Source organism: Camelus bactrianus, chromosome 11 (assembly GCF_048773025.1).
Source record: "Camelus bactrianus isolate YW-2024 breed Bactrian camel chromosome 11, ASM4877302v1, whole genome shotgun sequence".
Lineage (NCBI taxonomy): Eukaryota > Metazoa > Chordata > Mammalia > Artiodactyla > Camelidae > Camelus > Camelus bactrianus.
In genome coordinates, this window is record NC_133549.1 from 33,763,055 (window position 1) to 33,783,777 (window position 20,723).

At 48.3% G+C, this 20,723-nt stretch overlaps 1 protein-coding gene across 5 annotated transcripts in view; it reads right to left on the reverse strand.

The window, feature by feature from the left end:
• The window catches only part of RBM20 (RNA binding motif protein 20), a 180,832-nt gene that overhangs the window by 39,447 nt on the left and 120,662 nt on the right, over positions 1 to 20,723 (reverse strand). For 4 of the 5 annotated variants that reach the window (XM_074373646.1, XM_074373648.1, XM_074373647.1 and 1 more), the window contains exons 2-5: positions 11,048 to 12,134; positions 9,843 to 9,904; positions 7,685 to 7,776; positions 7,226 to 7,323 (exon numbers count right to left, since the gene is read on the reverse strand). In XM_074373646.1, coding sequence (XP_074229747.1) covers positions 7,226 to 7,323; positions 7,685 to 7,776; positions 9,843 to 9,904; positions 11,048 to 12,134 — 1,339 coding nt within the window. The remainder of the gene's footprint in view (positions 1 to 7,225; positions 7,324 to 7,684; positions 7,777 to 9,842; positions 9,905 to 11,047; positions 12,135 to 20,723) is intronic. The other variant, XM_074373649.1, reaches the window with a different exon arrangement.

Genomic DNA, 20,723 nt, shown 5'->3' on the forward strand with positions numbered 1-20,723 from the left:
CTATACAGCTTAAGTCCTCTCCAGATGTGAAATATCCGTGCTTATGTGGCTCACAGTCCTAAAATTCCACTCCTCTCAGAAGCCTTGCCAAGCTAAACCCTAAGATCCAGGATAATGATAACTTACCCCAACTGTATGGGGCATAAACAGGAAATCTGTGTCTTTCCCACCCCCTGCCCCGATGAATGTAACATCTGCCCTCCCTCTCCGTGTGATCGGCTGTTCCAGCATGCATATGTTCACCGACAGGCCTGTCTGTGCTGGTGGTGGTCTCGTCTTCACAGGGCTGAAGATAAGCTCCAAGCAGTGAGCACCTTGCGGATGGGCTCTGCCGTCCCGAAATGACTCTGCTCCCTGAGTGGGCAAGAAGAGCTGACATCATATACTAAAGACAAACCGGCCTGCTGCCCCTCCGAGGACAGGCACACCAAGTGTGTGCCTCGTGGTCTCCAGGCACCAGTGCCAGGGCAGTGGGAACATCAGACAGGCCTGGGTCTGTGTCCCTGCTCCCCAGTGACTACCGTGGGCAAGTTACTGAATTTCTCCAAGACTGAGCTTGCTTGTCTATAAAACAGGGTAAATAAAAATTGATTCCACAGGATTGTTTAGAAGACCAAAATGCCACAATGTATGCAAAGTGCCTTCGTTCAAGGCCTGGCGTCAGCAGGTTTCTATAAATAAGTATTTGTCTCCTCACCTCTGACAGTTAAAGGACGTGCTGTGATGATCCTGGACTAGGGGGGAAAATGTATCTGTACTGTGATTGTGTAAGAGAAAGCTTGTGTTCTTGGGAAATTCATGCTGATGTAGTCAGGGGTGAAGGGGTAACATGTCTCCATCGGTTCAGGAAAAACATGCATGGATCTTTAGATGGATGGATGGACAGACAGATAAGATAGACATGAATGGACAGACAGACAAAGATGGAGATGGATGGACAGATAGACAATAAAGAGAAAGAGAGAGAGTCAGAGAGACACAGAGAGAGAACAATAAAGTAAATGGGCCAAAAGGTACAGGTATCCAGGCAAAAGGCATATGGAGGTACCTTATACCTTTCTCTTTTTTTAAGTTCTTTTTTTTTTTTTTTAATGGAGGGACTGGGGATTGAACCCAGGACCTTTTGCATGCTAAGCATGTGCTCTACCACTGAGCTGTCTATCCTTCCCCACTTATACTTTTCTTGCAACTTTTCTGTAAGTCCAAATTACATTAAAATTAAATGTTACCAAAATAGTTCAGAAGTTATGCTCTAGGCAGAAGAGGATAGGGTTTAGAGAGACTCACGAGCCATGGTGCTGCCAGGCTTCATTACCATCTTACCCGCTGCTCGGCCTCTGGCCTCTCAGGAGGCACACATGCGACAGGTGCATGTGAAGCTTCCCAGTCCTAGGTCAAGTCTCTAAGACGCCTAAGGTGTTTGGGCTGTAACCAAAGCCCTCATCACTAACCTAACGGGACAATCATCCTTCACCAGCCTGGGGCACAGCTTCAGCTGGCTTGGGGCCAGCATGACCTGGAATGCCCCCGCATGCGACAAGGAGCCTGGACAGTACCTTTTCACATGCTGGGACCCGCCCTTCACTTAAAACCAGGTGCTGCTTCTAATGGTTCATGCAGCTGAGTCTCAGACTTCTCAAGTCACCCACAAATCTTTTATAGATGGGTAGAAATGTGAAAAGGGCAGACTTGTGTAGGAAGATTCTGAGAACTTTCAACGCCCTCTGATGCAGATGAGTTCAAAGAACAGACCCAGTTCAAATAACTCACAGAGTTGCAATAAAAATGGCTTAGGGCAACAGGCTTGTGGGGTGAGAGAAGTCTCTCAAAGTGTATCTTAGAGCTACGAAGCATAGATTCAATCGTCAACAAACAATTTTCTCTGCTCTGGCCTGATCTCCTTTAGGTGGGACCTAACTTCACCTGGCACACAGTCTGTGGGCCTCTGCCGGTTTTGGGCTAAACATACCTGAGGACACAGGGCAAATGTTTCTTTTCCATGGTGTTGATTTTGAACATACTACACACATAGTGAACAGGCCTGGGCTCCAGATCTATGGATCTTGGTATAACTGGGAGGATAGAAACAGATGTCTCTATTGGCACTTTCAAATATTTTATAAAGCATGTTAGCTGTGACTTAGAGAAAATCCATTTTTATCCATGCCGGATTGCCTATGGGTCTCGGGTGGCTCACCTGCTAAGCAACTTCAACATCACTATAAACTTTAGAGTCACGGAATCTTAAAACCAGGAGGTCATCTGGTCCACACTCAGCACTGTGTATGTAGACACTGATGTCTGGGAGAAGGTAAGGGACTTAATCTGTGGGCAATTAAGTAGCAGTAGTTTTGTGATTACAACTTAGGTCTCACCGAAAAAAGCAATCAATCGCAGTTTTGTTAAATTACGGTAACATATACAATAGATGGTGTTACAACATAAGATAATGTTTTATGTTCAGATGTGAGCAGATGTCCAGAAATCAATTAAAATATGTATTGAGTTACGTTAAGTGAAAAAGAACCAAGTTGCACAACAGATGCGTTAACCTGATTTCCCCCAAAATATATACTTTCAGTAAGTAAACATGCACCTGTGTGCTGGCTAGAGCGATGTAGTTACAGCCAAAGATGTTTACCTTTGGTTTTCTCTGCAGGGTTGAATTTTCTATTTTTTTACGTTTCTATTACCACTGAAAACTTTTTATACCATTTTACCACTTTTGCAACAAGAAAAAATAATTCAGGTTTGTAAAAGAAAAAGAAAAAACCCAGAAGACAAAACCCACCCAAGTCTCCTGTTTCTCCACTCTGTTCTCTTCGAAAACGTACCAGGTGACCCCTGCCGAGGGGACAAGAGCAATGACAGTGCTGGACTGGTGGGGGAGGGGTCTCATCTGCCACATCAGTTACTACTCTTCATCTCTTTGGAAGTCAGGAGACCAGAGTGCTCTGAGCCACGGGCTTAGAAGGCCAGGGTGGACAGACACATGTTCCAGAAACAACCAGCAGTCTGAGAGGCAACCTATGACTTAAACCTCTGGCCTTCCACAAACATTTATATTTTCCCATGCCTCAGTTTCCTTATACACATTTTCTGGTGTGGAGGGTCCTGGTGAGAAAGAAACTATAAAAACAATGCGTATCGTCCCAGGCCAGAGAGGCCCCATCACCAGCACTAAATAAACTCCAAGGTGGCTGTGAAAACTGCAAGGCGGTTTTATGGGGACAGTCAGCAGGCTAAGTGCATCTCGGGCAGGCACAAGAAAGCTATTTACAGCCTGAGAAGGCCCCTCTGGCCCCTTCCAGAAACCTGATTACTCTGTTTATGATGATTCAGGCGGTCAAAGATAAAGTGCCTTTGCCCTGTCAAATGGCAGAAGCTTAAGTGAAAGTGAACACCCCTCTCCTGGGACCCTGGGGTCGGAGGGGAGGGGCCGGAGACAACGACAAATCACTCACCCTCAGCAAACATAGCACACAACTGTCACTTCAGTGCCCCATCTCTGTCCGAGATGAACATGGACACGAAAGGCCCACATTCCCACCAAGCCGAGACAAGTGTAAATTCAGCCAAGCTTGGGTGCGGGGGAGGGCGGAGGGGGGTCTTGTGGCTGTTTTGGATCTCGTGGCAGTTCCGTTACTTTCCGAAGGCTTATTCCCGGAGCCCCATGCGGCTGTGTTCTCCTGCTTAAAAAGAGGCAGCTTTGGAAAAAAGGACTGCTCTTTGCTCCACAAACAATAATGATACCACAATGGTGGAGTCCTGGCTGTTCCTGCTTCTACTCCACAAAATGTGCTTCTGAAAAGATGCACGTAAGTGGAATCAGGCAGAAAAAACCCTGGCACTGGACTGGAAAACACTTCTGGAGGAAAACACATCAAAGCCTTTACGAGTTCTCTGTGGGAGCTGAGAAGGGGTGGAAATGGGAAGAATTTTACTGTCCTCATCAAATATTTCTTTCGTTTGAATTTTCACAAAAAGCATAAGTCACGTAAGCAGGAGAGCACTAGACATGTACATGCAAAAGGAGCTCGCTGAGCGCTCGCTGGAGCCTGGAAAAGCACCCTTTGATTACAGAGTAACTACTCCTTGATGTAACTGCTTGTCTTTGGAAGTCAGTATTTGTAGGCAGGGGGAAAAAATCAATAATTTTTCTGAGAGACTCTCCTGCTACTCAAAGAGCCTCACAGAGCAACTTTCAGTAGCAGGTTAGTCAGCCCTTCATTTCTTGAATTGTCTCCAAAGGTCAGTATTTTTGGATTTCAGGTTTTGCTAAAAAGACATGCCTACATTTGATTCCATTTGTCAGGAATGGCAACAAGAGGACCAGACGCCAACAGAGGGATGTGAACGTCCAGCCACTCACTGATGATGCAAGGACTGGCGGGGGGCAAACTCTGTCCTTGTCCCCTGAGTGCCCTCAGGAAGCTCATGTGACCAACCTTTTTGCACAACTTACAACGATAAAACCAGTCAGATGATGCCGCTTCCCCTCCACCGGGTGTGCAGAACTGCCTCCACACGTCTGAGTTCATCTTGGGAGACACTGTCACGGAGCCGAAGAATTCGGCTGCCGGGCTGACGGCCTCTTCACCTTCTGCTCCATGTTCAATGCTGGCCGAGGCCCAAGAAGGCCTCATCACCTCGAGGCAGCCTCAGAGCCTGCTAAGAAGCTTGTGGGGCGGGAGTCGGGAGAGCGGGGTGCTTACCAGGGAGAGAATCATCCCAAGGAAGAGAACTCGGGGACCCTCAAAGAGGGGCAGGAGGGCCTAGTGGTTAAAAGTGAGGCTTCCAGAGCCGGGTTGCAAGGGTTCAAATCCAGTGCTGCCCTTTACCCGCTGTGTGACCTCAGGCAAGGGACTTCGTCTCCCCATGCCTGAGTTTCCCCACCTCACAGGGCGGTCTGGAGGATTAAATGAGCTAATACGTGCAAAGATGCTAACCACGTGCTGAGCACTATATAAATGTTAGCGATCATGATCGTCATCCAGCAGCGTCTGGGCTCTCCATCACCTCCTGCCGCTGCCAGTGCAGGAAGAAAAACGTTTCTTATGTTGCTTCTCGGGCTCGAGCCAGATGAAAGCCCCATCTCTAGGCATCTGAAGGAATCTGTACTCACACACGATCATGAGTCAGCAGACTGCTTGTGCCTGCCCTGAGCCTAAGTAAAGCGCTGTGGTGGGAATCCTGCAACATCTCTTAGGGGGAGCAGATATGACCACAAGATTCCTAGACAGATTTGCACACGAGGGACACTGATACTGAGACCTGCACCCAAATCACACAACTAGCAGGCAGAGGTAACTTTAGGATAGTTAAACCCTGCAACAGGTAAAAGGGACTCGTTACCTGATAACAGCCATTATTATTACTTCTTATGCACTGCATAAGAAGCTCACAGTCATTATCACATACTCGGCTCACTTGATCCCCTCAAGGGCAGGACAATGCTGATCTTGCCTGAGCCCCTCTCCTACCCTCCAGCTCTGACCATCAAATCAGGAGGCTGTGCTCAAATGGCCACATACGATGTCCCAAGATCAGAGAGGTATCATCAGAAGGATCACAAGCCAAGTGAAAACCCAGTTATTTATCTGACCTTCAAAAGTCATTATTAGGGGAGTATTTTCCCCATTTAAGGAAAAGGAGCCTTAGACAAGTAAAGTGACTTGAACAAGGCCACACAGCCGAGGGACTCCAGAGCTGGGACTTGAACGTAGGTGTCTTGCCTCCATAAGGAAAGGGCCTCTGGTTCACTGGTCAGTGCCGGAGGACGGGATCGAGGCACAGACAGACGTAGTGTCGTCCCACCCTTGCCTCTCCTCACCCTTCCAGCCCCCTCTCCTTTATAAAGGGGCTCAGTTGACAAGGGCTCTCTTTCCTGTGCCCAGACCCCTGGTCCACCTGCCACCCAGCCCTGCCCCCCCTGTCTGGGTCACAGCCCCCTCCCGTTCATGCTGGGAGCTCAAAGCAGGTTGTGGGCAAGAGAACTGCCTCCGTGGTCCACAGTGTGGGAACAGGCCCTGGGGTAGGGGTGGGGCTGGAGCCGCCTGCACCCGCTCAGACACCAGGTCATGTAATCAGGCGTCTGACTCAAAAGCAAACAACAGGCTCACTGAACCAACCACTCTGCTCTCCTGGAACTGACCCAGAGTTGCCACGGACCAGGTGTGGCTCTCAGCCTGAAGTGTGCAGAGAAGGAAACCACAAAATTCTCTTACACACAGGCTTGCAGACAGGAGCTCCATCTTGAAGCACTTCTCCCCTAAACATAAATAAATAGACATAAAGAAATAGAAATCTCACCCCAGGCAGGCCTCCCTTCTCATCTCCTCACCTCCCTACTCACTTGGCCCCCGGGGCCTAAAACCTACACTTCTGGGCTTGCTCTTCTGAAGTTTTGCTCGAATGCCCCAACAAGTGAAGGGATGGCACGTGGAGGCCTGCTCTCCTGAGCTCAAGAAGAGAGAAAGAGGCTGCAGCTGCTCACCTCACGAACTTTACAAAATACAGGCGCGGACAGAAACACCCAGACACGCGCCCTCTAGCAGGGTTCGGCCAAACGCAGTTTGCTCGACAGCTGGTTCTGCATCTCTCACCCCCTTCCACGTGTTTCCAGGGGAAGCGGTAGCTCCCGGGGGATGAGGCTACGGTGGGAAAACCGAGTGGGGAGAGGAAGTGGTCACAATCAGTGGGAAAAGGAGGGATAAAACTTTAGAGCTTTGGGGGACCAAAGTGCACGTTGTAGACAGGAAAGGACACAACACAACTAAAAAGGAAGCATTCTGCAGATGTCACCATTTTCCCAAGGGGTCAACAATACCCTTACGGCATGGTCCTTACTTTTCAAACACATTTTCTCTTTCTGTTCAAGTTTCAGAATTACCCACTCAGAGGAAATGGTCCACTTCAATAAAATGGCAAAGTCTTAGAAAACACATACATACACACACAAACTTATTTTATTTTAAATGAGTGCCGAATGCCAGAAAGTTTTTATGTGCTTTCAATGTTAAGAAGTTGTCAGCTTTTCCACCTGTGTTTCCACAGCGGCTGGACTGAACTATACAGCGCTGGGCCTCTGCTTCCCGGCACCGCCCCGAGCCACACCTGCACTCTTCGTCCCAATCTTTCCCGCAACTCTACACTCAGGCAGAGCTGGTGTGTTCAATGCTTTGATGACAACAAAGGACAATGGAGAAAATGCTTCTGTACTCACATTTGTCCCCGGGGAGGTAGAAGGGAATGCGGGATTTGATTGAGTAAATGACCTTGCAGGAATGGCCACATATGACGTCCCGAGATTTGAGGTGTAATCTAAATGGTAAATGACACAAAACTGGGTGAAAACCTAGTCATTCCCTTGACTTTCAAAAGTCATTATGAGGACAGAAGTGGGACAAGAAAAAGGAAAATCCTTTTAACATATGGATTAGTGACTGTGGTGATTATACTTCTGGGCATGTTGATAACCAGCAAAGCTTTACATCTAAAACACGTAGAAAATGTCACAGAGCCCAGCTAGCCGGCCCAATGCATTTTAGTGTCTTGGGATCTGTTTGCTTTATAGATGCCTAAAAGGGCACATCGGGGATGCCTGGTTATTAAAATGGGGTGTGAGAAGCCTTTGGGAAGCTGATTTCTGCTTCAAGCTGCTGACCCGGGGGACCCTCCTCACCTTCATTCCCAGCAGGGTTGTAAACGGCTGTGCTGCTGGGAGAGGCACATAGCGTTCCCTCTGCCGAACTGAGTGCACACCGGACACCAGCGCTGGAGCAGGTGGAAGAGGGGAGCCAGTTACTCAATGAGTTAAACCAAGAATTACCATGTGACCCTGAAATTCCACTCCAAAACAGTAGAAAATAAATGTTCAAACAAACACTTGTATATGGACGTTCACAGCTGCCCTATTCACAATAGCTGAGAGGTAGAAATGCCCCAAATATATCAAAAGATGTATGGCTAAACAAAATGTTTTATATATACGTGAATATTATTCAGCCATAAAAAGAATGCATAAACAACAAGGTACACCACAGGGAACTATATTCAATATCCTGTAATAAACCATAGTGGAAAAGAACATGAAAAAGAATATATATATATATATATACACACACACACACACATATTATATATATATAACCGAATTATCATGCTGTACACCAGAAAACTAACACAACGTTGTAAATCAACTATACTTCAATTTAAAAAAATTATATGCTACAATGTGAGTGAACCTTGAAAATACTATGCTAAGTGAAAAAAGCCAGTTGAAAAACGTCACATATTACCTGATTCTTTATGTATAAAATGTTTAGAAGAAGCAAATCCATGGAGACAGAAAGCAGATTAGTGGTTGCCATGGGTTGGGGGAAGGGGGGAGTGGGGAGTGACTGATAAATGGTTATGGGGTTTCCCCTGGGGGTGATGAAAATGTTCTAGATGGAAAGAGTGGTAGGATTTGCATAACTTTGTGAATGTGCTGAATACCATTGAATTGTACACTTTAAAATGATTAGTATGGTGAGTCATGCGAATTTTACCATAATAAAAAAACTGGGGAACCAGAAAAGAAACACCTTTTAAAAATCATTTTTTAAATTATGGTATAATACACATAACATAAACTTTGCTATCATAACCATTTTTAACTGTACAGTCCAACAGCATTAAGTACATTCACATTGTTTGGCAACCGTCACCACCATCCATCTCCAGAAGAACTTCTTCCATGTTGTAAAACTGAAACTCTGTCCCCATTAAACACTAACTCCCCAGCCCCACTCCCCCTGGCAGCCCCCATTCTGCTTTGTCTCCATAAACCTGACTACTCTCTGCATCTCCTCTAAGTGGCATCATACAGCATTTGTCCTTTTGTGACTGGCTTATCTCACTTAGCATACCCTCCTCAAGGTTCACCCTTGTTGTAACCTGTGTCAGAAATTCCTTCCTCTTTAAGGCTGAATAATATTCCATTGTAAGTATAGACCACATATATTTATCTATTCATCAGGCCTGGACATTTAAGTTGTTTCCATATTTTGGTTTTTGTGAATAAGAAAGGGAAGCCTTTTGAATGCAATCATTTCAAAACACTTAACCCCATCCTCTGTTCTACATCCCTGGGCCAAGGGTCCTCTTTTCTGTGTGTGTATCTGCAGCCCCTCCTCACTATCTCCAGGTATCTCCCTTTGCCGCCCCCCCTCATCTATTCTCAGCACAGCAGCCAGAGTCCCAACCAGTGAAGCCAGAGAACATCCCCCTTTGCTCAGCCCTCCAGGCTCCAGCCACAATCAAATCAAAAGTGAAAGTCCTCTCAACAAACTGGAGTGCTCAGCGTGGGGCCCCGACAGTTCCCCGGCTCCTCCCCAAAGCACTTCGTGCTGCTCACACTGTCGCTGCCTGAGCATCCCCGGACCATGCCAGGGCCTTCAAACATGCAGTTTTTCTGCCAGGAGTGCATGTGCCCCAGATGGTCACAGTTCACTCCATCCACTCCTGGGTGTCCTCAGTGAGGCCTCCCGCCACCAGTCCCTGTGAGAAAACACACACTCACACACAAACACACACACACACACACACACACACACTTCCTGCCTCTGCCCTGATGCTGTTTTCTGCTTAGCATGTACCACCAGGGATGTTCTACAATTCACTGGTTTATCATCTGACACCCCCCCTACCATGAAGTGTAAGCTATTTGAGAACAGGGATTTGCCTGTTTTGTTCTCTGCTGTTTCCCTAGCACCGAGAACAGGGCAGGGCACACAGTAGGTGCTTAATGAATGTTTATTGAGCATGTGCATGAGCCTGTCCTCCTGGACAGCACTTACTTTTCAGAGAAGAGCAGGCATTTCTGAGCATGTAGTTTCCCTTTTACATGCAGCTCCCAGTCCTAGGCCAGAAGGAAAGAAAAATGACCAAAGTAGAACTGAAACCTCAGGAAGGCAGGGGTGAGTGCAGGCTTTCCCTGTGAGGCAGGGAGCTCAGAGCACCCAGGTGCTGGACCGGCCCTACAGACACATCTCCCTCCGCTCCTCCTCTCCCTCCCAAACTCCTTCTCGGCTCCTGCCTCCCTGTCCAGCCTTACTCCATCAGCCCCCACCTGCATACCCCGGGCCTGTCTTGGACAGGAGCCCTGGTTCACAAGTCTCAGTGGGCCCTTGGTCCCACTGCCTTTCCATGCATTCCCATTTCCACAGGTTAATCTGGCAGGTGGACTCCCAGTGAGTTGCAAAGCCTTAGAAAAGGCTTATGAGAGACTAAATCCTCCAGCATCTCCCATGTCAGTCAGTCCCCTCCTGAGACAGGAGGGTGAGAGGGTGTGTCCCATCCAAGTGACAGGGATGAGTTTGCACAACATGACCCAAGTAGAGGTGAATGACACACTGCGGCGTGATGCTCCCTAAACAGGAATTACTGAACTCTGCAGACAGGATGGAAGACAAGAGGCAGCACAGCCCAGAGTCTGAGAGGCACAGGCTCTGGGAGGGCCAGATCCACGTGTGAATCTCCACTCTGTCACTTTCCAGCTGTGGGGCCCTGGACAAGCCATTTCATCTCTCTAGGCCTCAGTCTTTGCATCTGTAAAATGCATCTAATTCCTGAGTCCCTCTTCTGTAACCCAGGTGGGGTCACAATCCACCACTCACCTCAGCCATCTCATCTATAAACATGGGTAAGAATCTTTTACTTGCCTTAAAGCAAGGGACTGGCCCTGATACAGTTCTGAAGTTCTTTTGGGTTCTAATTAATTGAGGGTGGGGTAGGTAATTAGGTTTATTTTTTTTAATGGAGGTGCTGGGGGTTGAACCCAGGACCTCGTGCATGCTAAGCATGCGCTCTACCACTGACCTATATCCTCCTCCCTCTTTTTGGTTCTAATACCTAGGATTTTAACCAAAGGTACTGATGACAAAATTCTGTTACCCAATCCCCAAACAGAATAGTTCCTCGTGTGAACTGCCGAGCGTTGGGTCGAGGTGGCGGGCGCGCCCAGGCTGTGGCTGTGGCTCGCAGCTGGTCTTGGATGACTCACCTTCAAATCAAACACCTTCTTGTCGCAGATGCTACAGATGTGTGGCAGGTGGAGGGGGGCCACACCATGCAAGTCATTCAGCTCATGCGCCTGCAAGGGCCGCACGGACAGCACCGCCTGCTCCTCCTTGGCCCGCCGCCGGGCTCCGCCGAAACCCGGTTTGCTGTTATTGAGCCGACCCCCAAAGGAAGGAGGGGTCCTGTCTGGGGTGGGCTCCTCGGGGTCATACAGCTCATAGGGCTGACCGGGGGTTGGAGGCCACAGGCTGGGGGCTGCGGTCAGATCAGGCTTGCTTTGGCCAGAGAATCCGTGGGGGCTCTCCCACTGGCTGTTTGCACCCTGCAGCAGCGGACCTACCTCGCCCTTCAAGCCCCCGGATGGCTCAGCGGCAAATCCGCCCGCCACCTGCGCCCCTTGGGAGTTGGGTCCGTAGAAGTCCTTGGGGAAGGCAGCTTGGCCATCTTGCCCTGAGTGGCTGTAGTGCCCTTCATAGGTCACGCTGCCCGAGGTAGAGGCCGAGGCCGGCAGGAAGCCGGGCTGCCCGTCGGCTTCAGAGCCGTAGGCCTGGCCGGAGCTGGCTTTGCCGTACTCATAGAAGCCCGCGGCCGCGGCGGCGGGCCCAGTCTTGCCAATGCCCAGGATGACTGCTGGCTGGGCGGGGGTCTGAGGCATGACCCCGCTGAAAGGGTGCATCACCACGGCATTGGGGGGCTGGCTGGGAAGGCTCACAGAGGGCCCTGGGCCTCGTGTCTGGCCGGGGGGTGAGAAGGCAATTGCGTTAGAGGGAAACCGGGTGCTGGGCACGGTTGTGGCGTGCTGGGGCACCCCGGTGTGGCCGTGGGGGGCGCTGATCATGGACGGATGCCTCAGCTGGTTGAAGAGAGGCTGGGACATGGCCACTTTGGAGAGGACCTGGTTCAGGACCGTGGCGGCTGCGGTGTTGTTGGTGACAGCTGTCTGTGCCAGCTTCAGCCGGTGGAGGGTGAGCTGAGCTTGCAGCTGAGCCAGTTGGAGGCTAGCGGGCGAAGGAAGCAGCGGGTTCGGGTTACTGACCGAGAACGGCGTCTTGTCCAGCAGCTTGGCGGCACTGCAGGGAGACAAAGGTCTAGATGTACAGCTGGTTTCCACCAAAAGGGGCAACGGGCTGTTTGTGTGCCCATCTGTGGTCACCCCACACCCTCATACAAACAAGACCCTCCAACACAGGCCCCACAGATAATCAAGGCTGCAAAAACCTGTGATCGTATATATCAATTAAACAATTTTTAAAAACTCGAACAGAAAAATTCTTATGTGACATAATGTTCACTCTCACTGGTAACCAAAGAGGTACAAGTTAAACCATTAGAAACAAATATTTGCATAGTAAAGCAGCAGATGTATGCACATATATAATAAAGTATATATAAAATATTTATATACGTGTATAACGGCACTGTGTGCTGATGAGATTAAAGTGAGTGGACACAAAGTCAATGATAGTCTGAACTCATGCAACTTTGTCAAAAAGCAATACATACTCATTACAGCCATACTCTTTGACCCAATAATTCAGTTCCATAAATCTGTCCTAAGAAATTTAGCTCATGTGCAGACAAAACTTGATCCCCAAAGATGTTTAATAATACTACATTATTTAAGAGTCTGATGTTGAAAGTCACAAATACCTGATAACAGCAGCAGAGGAGTTTGAAAGTGAGTAAATTATGATACATTTACAGAATGTAATGTTAAGTAACCATTTGCTACTGGTGGATAAGTTTCTACTTTATTATGTAATATTTAAGGCCTTCAAAAAAGTGTACCCATCACCAAGCTTAAGGTAGAAAACATTCCACCACACCATATTGCCCTTGGGGATCTGTTGTCCCCATCCTCACTCCACCCTCATCATTAGTGGTAGACACCACCTTGAATTTGGTAAGGCCATTGTTTACAAAGAAAAAGAATAGTGATATGAGAAAAATCCATATGCTAATATTAAGTGAAGTAGGCTTCAAAACTGCATACAGAATTAGTTGTGTATATTTACACCAAACACATTTCCCCCCTTGTCCTCATTTCACACCCAAAAGCAAGAATCATGCTCCCTTCAGTCCATCTTCAAACCCAACTAACATTGAGGAAGAATCTGAACTTGAGATCGGAGGCAGTGGTGGGCTCTCACAGAATCATACTGCAGGGGTCTTCTGTCTGCCACGTGCCTTTTCTGTGAGCTTTGTTGGTAGGTGATGGCGTTTACTGGACAAAAAATCAGCACCCAGGGTCTAGAAAGGGGACAGACCTTCCCAGAAAATCTAGGATATGTGGTTACCATTGTCAGGGCTCTTTTGTAAGACCCCCTATTTTCTGATCTTCAACTCCCCTTCTCGGGAGTGGGTGCTATCAGGAAATGTGTTCCGGATGTTGGTGAACTGGAGTTCCCAGGACATTGTAATGGGAAGGGTGGGACTGTGCAATTACGATTGGGATTACCTTGGACAACCCAGGCTGCAAGTTCACCATGCCGACAGAAGGGTGGGGTAGAAAGTGCGAGGCTGGGACACTTTAGGCGAGGTGTCCACTGACAAGGCTCTGTACAGTAAAAGCCTGATGATGATGAGACAAAGGAGAAAAGCCAGGGGGTAGGCATGGGCGAGGACGAAAGGGAAGTGTGTGGCATGTCATACCTCTCCCACTCTGGAGACACTTGGAGGAAGGTTGGTTGGTGTATTGCATTGGTCCAAGAGAATGAGGGGAGCCAGGTGGGGAGAAAGGTGAGTGGGAGAGTCTCACATTTACTGTGACACTGTGTGACCAGTGCTTCACTTATGATACTCCTTGGATCTCTCCATTAGTCCAGTGGGGTAGGTAAATTCACCCCAATTTTGCAGGGCAAGAATCTAATACTCAGAGATCAGGTGACCTACTTAACAAATACCCACTATACAGAGCAGTCAAACCCCAGCCAGACTTTACAAAGCAGAGAAAATGCACAGGTGGCTACGTACGCAGCTCCTCAGCCCTCTCTGAGGATGTCTTTGTGGGTTTCTTCATGGTTTAGTCTGAAGTTTAGTTATCAGAACATGAGGCACAGCCATGTTCAAATACAAGTGCAAAACACATTTCAGAGCCAGACAAAAATAACTTTGGGTTACTTTTTCTCATTCTGTGAGAAATCAAGAATTTGCTATAAGTCATTGAAGAGATGGGTTTTGCACCCCAGCCCTGCTGTGCTCCAAGGACAGACAGGCCGACTGCATTTTAAGATGGGGACTGAGGGGGGTCAAGGTGAAAGGTGGAGACAGACCTTTTCTCCCTGGTTGCAGCCAAGCCTTGGTGGCCTCGGTGTGGCCCAGGCAAAAATCATGGCAGGAGCAGAGTGGGGGAGGCGCTAATTGTCCATGTAGGCGAGAATAGGAAAGAAAGAGGAGGATGGGTCAAGAGTCTGGTGATAGATTCCTACTCGTGTAGTATTAAGTGGCTGAGCTTCAGAAGAGCAATTAAGCTTAATTCAAAACCCTGCTCACACAGGGCCAACCCCTCCTACCAGGTTTGTCCCCTACTCAGCCTGCCCTTGCTAACAAGGTGATAACGAGGTGCCAACCTGGTTTCCATGACTCGAGTAAGACAAAGTTGGTTTGTTTTTCCCAGAGAAGTCAGCTGTATTTTCTAAAACTGTGTTCTGGGCATGAGCGAGCTCTTGCAGGAGAGTCCCCTTTGCCTCTGAAAGGACACGCGAGGAAGAAGCTGTTTTTCCAAAGAGGAGAGCCAACATCACAGGGTGTTTGCAGGTCAGCTATGGGAAACGAGGACGGCCCAGGTTACAGAAATTTACTCATTCACATGCAGCACGAACTGAGCAGACTGATTAGATTTTCTTCCCAACGTCCGCTCCGCCCCGCAAATTCCTACTGACCCCAGCTTGAGTCGAAGTTGAGTCAACCTTGCGTAGAAGGGCCTTAAATTCTTAGCCTATCAGAGTTAATAACTTAAAATTCAGGTGCATATAACAATCATATTTCTCAGCCAAAAACTGGCAGGCATGACACCCTAAAGGATAGAACTGACGTCCACCCTTCTGTCTTCCCACCATTTCGGTCTGTCACTGTTACATCACTGCCTTGTATTGAAAATAACTGTTCATGTGCCTTTCTTCATCCACTAGACATAGGCTCCACCAGGGAAGGGAGCACGTCTTGGAGATTCTCACATCTTCCTGGCGCTCTGCCTCACTCTTGGTGAGCATGCAGTAACCACCACAAACAGAATGAAGAAGGAAGATAAGGAAGATAATGGACCAATTATAGGAAGGAAAATCTAAACATACCCAGAAAGCAAGTGGATTTTGCTGTTGAATTCATCTTAAACTTCAATCAGGCACAGACTCACTGCCTAGGGGACCGTCTACAATTCCCCATTCCAAAGCAGTTTCGATACACTCTCTCCCCGAGAAAGTCTAGGTTTTGAAATCAAATGGATAATCCCTGTGGGAGACTGAATAATGACTTCCCCTGAAAGATCTCCACATCTTAATCCCTAGAATCTGTAAATCTTAAATAACATGGTAAAGGGGACTGTGCAGATGTAATTAAATTAAGGATCTTGAGATGGAGAGATTATCCTGGATTATCTGAGTAGTCTCAACGTAATCATAAGAGTCCTTATAAAACAGAGGCAGGAGAATCAGAGCCAGAGAGACAAGACACAAGGATGGAAGCAGAGTTAGAGAGGAGAGAAGATGCTATGCTGTTGGCTTTGAAGATGGAGGAAAGGGCCATGAGCCAAGGAAATGCAAATGGTTTCTAGAAACTGGAAAAGGCAAGGAAGCAACATTTCCCCCAGAGCCTCCAGAAGGAACCAACCCTGCTGACACCTTGACTTTGGCCGTCAGTCAGTGAGACTGGCTTTGGACTTCTGATCCCTAGAATAGTAAGAAATTTGCGTTGTTGTAAGCTACTAAATTCGTGGTAATATGTTACAAAAGCAATAGGAGACTAATACAATCTACCAAGAAAATTAGACGCAAAAAAGGCTTCCACTCAGAAAGACAGCGGTGGGTGTGGGGACATTAGCTGGATCTGGCCCAGGATCTAAAGACCCTCTGGGATCTTAGCCAGGATCCAGAAAACCCCAGAGGTTTCTTCCTTTTCCAAGTCAGATTTCTCTAACCAGCTGGAGCAATGGCGACCTGGGAAAGCTGAGACTGCAGACCCTTAGGGAGCATCTCATCCTCCCCCTCATCAACAAAGAAAGTGACTTCCCCAAAGCCACCTAGTTGGGTGACAGCAAAACCTTCATGAGAACCCACATCTTTCACACCAGCTTCTTGTGCCTGGCAGAATAGCCCTGCCTCCAAAAGCCCTAAGTTCCAGAACTACCTATTTCATCATCAAATTATCATTTCTACCCACATTTGTCTGTGGTCCTCCCCTCTGTTCAGAGAGATACTGACCACCTTCCATACGCAAGGCATCACTGAGCACTGGTGCGATGCAAAGAGGCAGGCCCTTTCTGGAACCCCCGTCAGCTCTAGTGTTGATAGCCCCCTTGTCTGGGGAGCAGGTAGGCGGCACAGTTCTATGCCACATCCTCTCTTCTCCTAAATCTTGTGTGGCAGCCCTGTTTGCCGAGGTCAAACCTCAGATCTGGGGAGGAGGGAGAACAGCACAGTCAGGCACAGAACCCGGGCATGTGGTGCAGAACTAGAAGACCCACCGCACAGCCCCATGGAGGGCCGGTCCGCATTCCCAGAAGAAACAGCACAGCCACTCTGATTCAACCAGGCCTCACAAGGCTCACTGCCCCCAGGGCTGATGTTTCCTTTCCGAGGTATTAATTGTTACCAAGAATTCACAGTGCATAATTACATTAAAAACTTGGGTTCCCTACTCACTTAGAAAGGTTTCTTTTCTTTCTTTTTTTTTTTTTCAATTAAGGCAGCATTTCTCTGAAGAGTTTTCAAAATAAAATACAACATAAAGGAGAACGGGTTGCCTTTATAATGCCGGGAGATTTAGGAGATCCAGATGAAAACTGTTTCTAATGGTTTAATTCCATAGTGTCGAAAGGGTATGCAACATATTGCATCCACTGGGACAGCCAACAGCTGTCCTGGCTTGACAACACTCACTATTTATTCCAAAGCTCTTTCACATTTTATCCTGAGTCCCCACCAAGATGCGATGATGGATTAGTATTTGGGCACAAGAATTGAGGGACCGTCCTTCCTCAGTTCGAGTCAGGGTGCTGGAAATTCGGCAAGCCTTTTGTGATCTAATCCATCCCGTTCTGAAAGGAAGGGAGGGGACCCATGACACAGGCAGGGGCCGTGGGCGTCTGCTTTGAAACAGACTCCACCAAAGGGGCCAACGAGGCGTTTGTGCATTTGATTCAGCCCACACGCACTGGGCATCTACCATGTGCCAGGCGAAGTGGCTAGGTTGGGGAGGAACACAGAGATGGAAAAAGAGAAACCTTCCCGAGACCGCTTGGGAGACACATCAACACAGAGTGATGAATGTTCTGACGGAAGTAAGCTCAAAACAGCAAGGCACGCAAGGAAGTGGCTTGAGCTTCAGACGTTTCAGAGAAATGTAACAAGTGAAAGAAAAGGCCCAGACAAGGGCCGTCCCTGAACTCTGGACAAAAACTTACAAACATTCTGGGCTTATTAATCCACCTACAGATGCAAAGATGCATCAGCTGTTGGTGAAAGGCAGCTGGAGGGTGAGCTGTGGTCAGTGACTCGGTTTCCATCTGCAGGTTACGGGTTGTGTGAAGGGGAAAGTCACGTAATTTTTTCGACCCTCAGAATTTTCTCACCTATAAAATAGAACAGTGATCTCGATCCAACATGACCCAGCCCCAGCCCGTCAGAGCCTCCTGGCCACAGCGATTGGCTCAGGAGTGGACACTCCCTGACCTTGTTGGAGCTATCGGGAGGGTGACACTTGTCATCACATCAGGCCGGGCCTGGGTTGTTAAATTGGTTGAATTTAAGCCACCACTGAAGGAGAGTCTGCCTGAATAAAGCCAACCCAAAGACACTGGCCTGGAGACAGGGGCACAGCCACTCCCGGCCGACTGCACAGGGACGCCTGGAGCTGGCTTTCCCCGGGTCTGCTTGGACTTCTCTGTACATGAACTGATGCATTTCCTTTATTGGCTTAATAAAAATAATAATGTAAAAAGAAAGCCAGCCTTCTTCAGCCATCTGCATGTAATTCAGACGGTTCTTTCCACGGCCCCATGTTCCTTGTCACACCCCAGCTTCCTCTGCAGAGCAGACTGACCGTAGGACCCAGCAGCACTTTGGTGGGAGCCTCTGCTGACCAGAGAGGCTGCTTCCTGGAGGTTCGGGCAACAGAATGCTCCTCCAACCCAGGTGGACTGAGAGCCCCACACCCTGGTCACGAGGCCAGGGTGTGAATGGGGTGCAGGGGGAGAGTCCTGGCCAGGGGGTAGGCTGCACAACTTTTTACAGGTCTGGAGATCTGGCTTGGCCACACAGGTGCTCCTGTGAGAGGGGACAGAGGCCTCAGACCTCACCTGGGGACAGTTTCTAACCAAAGCCTTTCATTTCTCAGCACCTAACAGGCCATTTTTGCTGTGCTAAGAACTGGTTTTATTATGCAAGGCATGAGTTATCCCCCTAGGAGAAAAAAATTCATTAATTATAGATAATAATACTTTAGTCTTCCTTCACCTGGAGGGGAGGCGAGTAGACAGTGAGTACTGTCTACCCACTGGGCTGTGGGCTGCCCTGTACGAACAGGTGCCAGTCGTGACCCTGCGCTGGTCAGCAAGGTGAACACATCTTACCCCTCTGAGCCTCGGTGTCTTTATATATTGAAAGAGAAGTCACAGTCTTTCCCCATTTACCCTATAAGGGTTGGTGCTGGGTGGAGTAAGGAGCTGTCAGGACACTCTGTGAACTCTTAGGTGCTGTACAGAGGTACGGGTGCCACGTTGGCTGGAAGATTATTGGAAAGAGAACATTTCCTGTGTGGTCACAATACACCCTTCCCTTTCAGAAAACGCTCTTCTACAGAGGAAGTGGTATTCGTCACTCACATCCTTGGAGATAATCTCACTGCCACTAGGATTCAGGGTAGAAAGAGCTCAAATTGACTTAGCCCTATTTAAAGGAGGACCAAGCGTGCCAGTGTGACGGTGCTCTGCATGGCAGATGGGCACAGGGACGGGAAGGAGCGCTGCCCGGAGGCTAAGGGCATAGTTTTCAGAGTTCGTACCAACCTGGGTGTGAATTCCAGCTTGTCACACATCACCTGGTGACTGTGGGCAAATACTCACCTTCTCTCAGCCTGAGTTCTCGTCATAAAGCAATAATGGTGTATCTAAGCTATAGGTCTGTTCTGAGAGTTACAGGACAGGGTCCACATAAATTGTTCCGCACAGCTCCGCGAGCACGGTCAGCACTCACTGAACAAAGGCAGCAGCGACCATCACTGCTCCTGGTCTTGCCAGTATCATTACCGTTATGATTACTATCATCACCACTATCGTAGTTCTCATCGGGGCAAATGGCAGGTGAGCTCTGCCAAGGCAGAGAGACAAATCTCCCTTAGAGACAGAGAGAGATGGATGACAGAAAACTCAAAGAGATGTAGACACAGACAGAAGGGAAATAAAAAATAAGGGTGGACATCTGCTGAGAGTGGAGGGAGCAGGAGTGGGGACTGGGACTTGGAGGGAACAGAGAGTTACAACTGCTGCTTGGTGAATGGGATAAGTAATCAACAAACAACAGACTTAAAGGCCATGGAATAACACAGGGACACAGCTGAAGTTCAGTGGTATGAACGTGTGTGGACTCACAGTAAGCTTTTCCCGGGTAATGTCTGGCCATCCAGAAGCAGAAGCCAGGAACTGCAGCCCAGAGCACAGTGGTACCTACACCAACCGGACCAGCCCCATTTTCAGTAAGCACCATACCTTCCAAGATAACCAGTCAGGAACTTAAATTCACTTCCAGTTCAAGTCAGTCCCCCTTCCAGGCCAAGCAATGAATATGACATTTGCTAAGATATGAAATATAATCCCGGCGAGAGAACAAGATAATGTTTTCCAGGTTTGCTGTCACCTTACAGAGCAACCAAATCAAATCAAGTGTAAGGGTCGGGGTCAGGATCAGGCCTTTCCTGCCCTCTGTTGCCTCCTGGGAGCCAAATCTCAAATCATAGATTGTCAGCTCTGCTCTAACAGTCTTAGAAGCTAAGTCAGGACGTGAACCACAGGGATTAGTCCCCAAATATCAGGTTAGAAGATGAAATGATGATGCCACAGTAATACTGGGGCTGAAGGTCCAACTGTAGCTGATTATCACAAATGTTAAGAGCAAAAAGAGATCTTAGAGACCACTTAGTTTAACCCACTCATTCTACAGATTTAAAAAAGCGAAACTCGAAGAAGTTGGTATAATGTGTGAATCAACCCAATCACACAGCCGGACAGCCAGATAGAGGAGAGCTGGGACTGGACCCCATCCTCATTCCCTGGGGCTAATGCAGCTGCTACAGTGGACACAACCCCATCAACACTCACCAGGGGAGTCTTCTCCTTTGTGAGAGGAGTGAGGTCACATGCTTTTTCCGTAGGGCTATCTTCCTGGTAAGAGTAGGGCTCCTGGATTATCACTAGACAGTCCCCTGTGACTACTTTTGAGATGACTGGG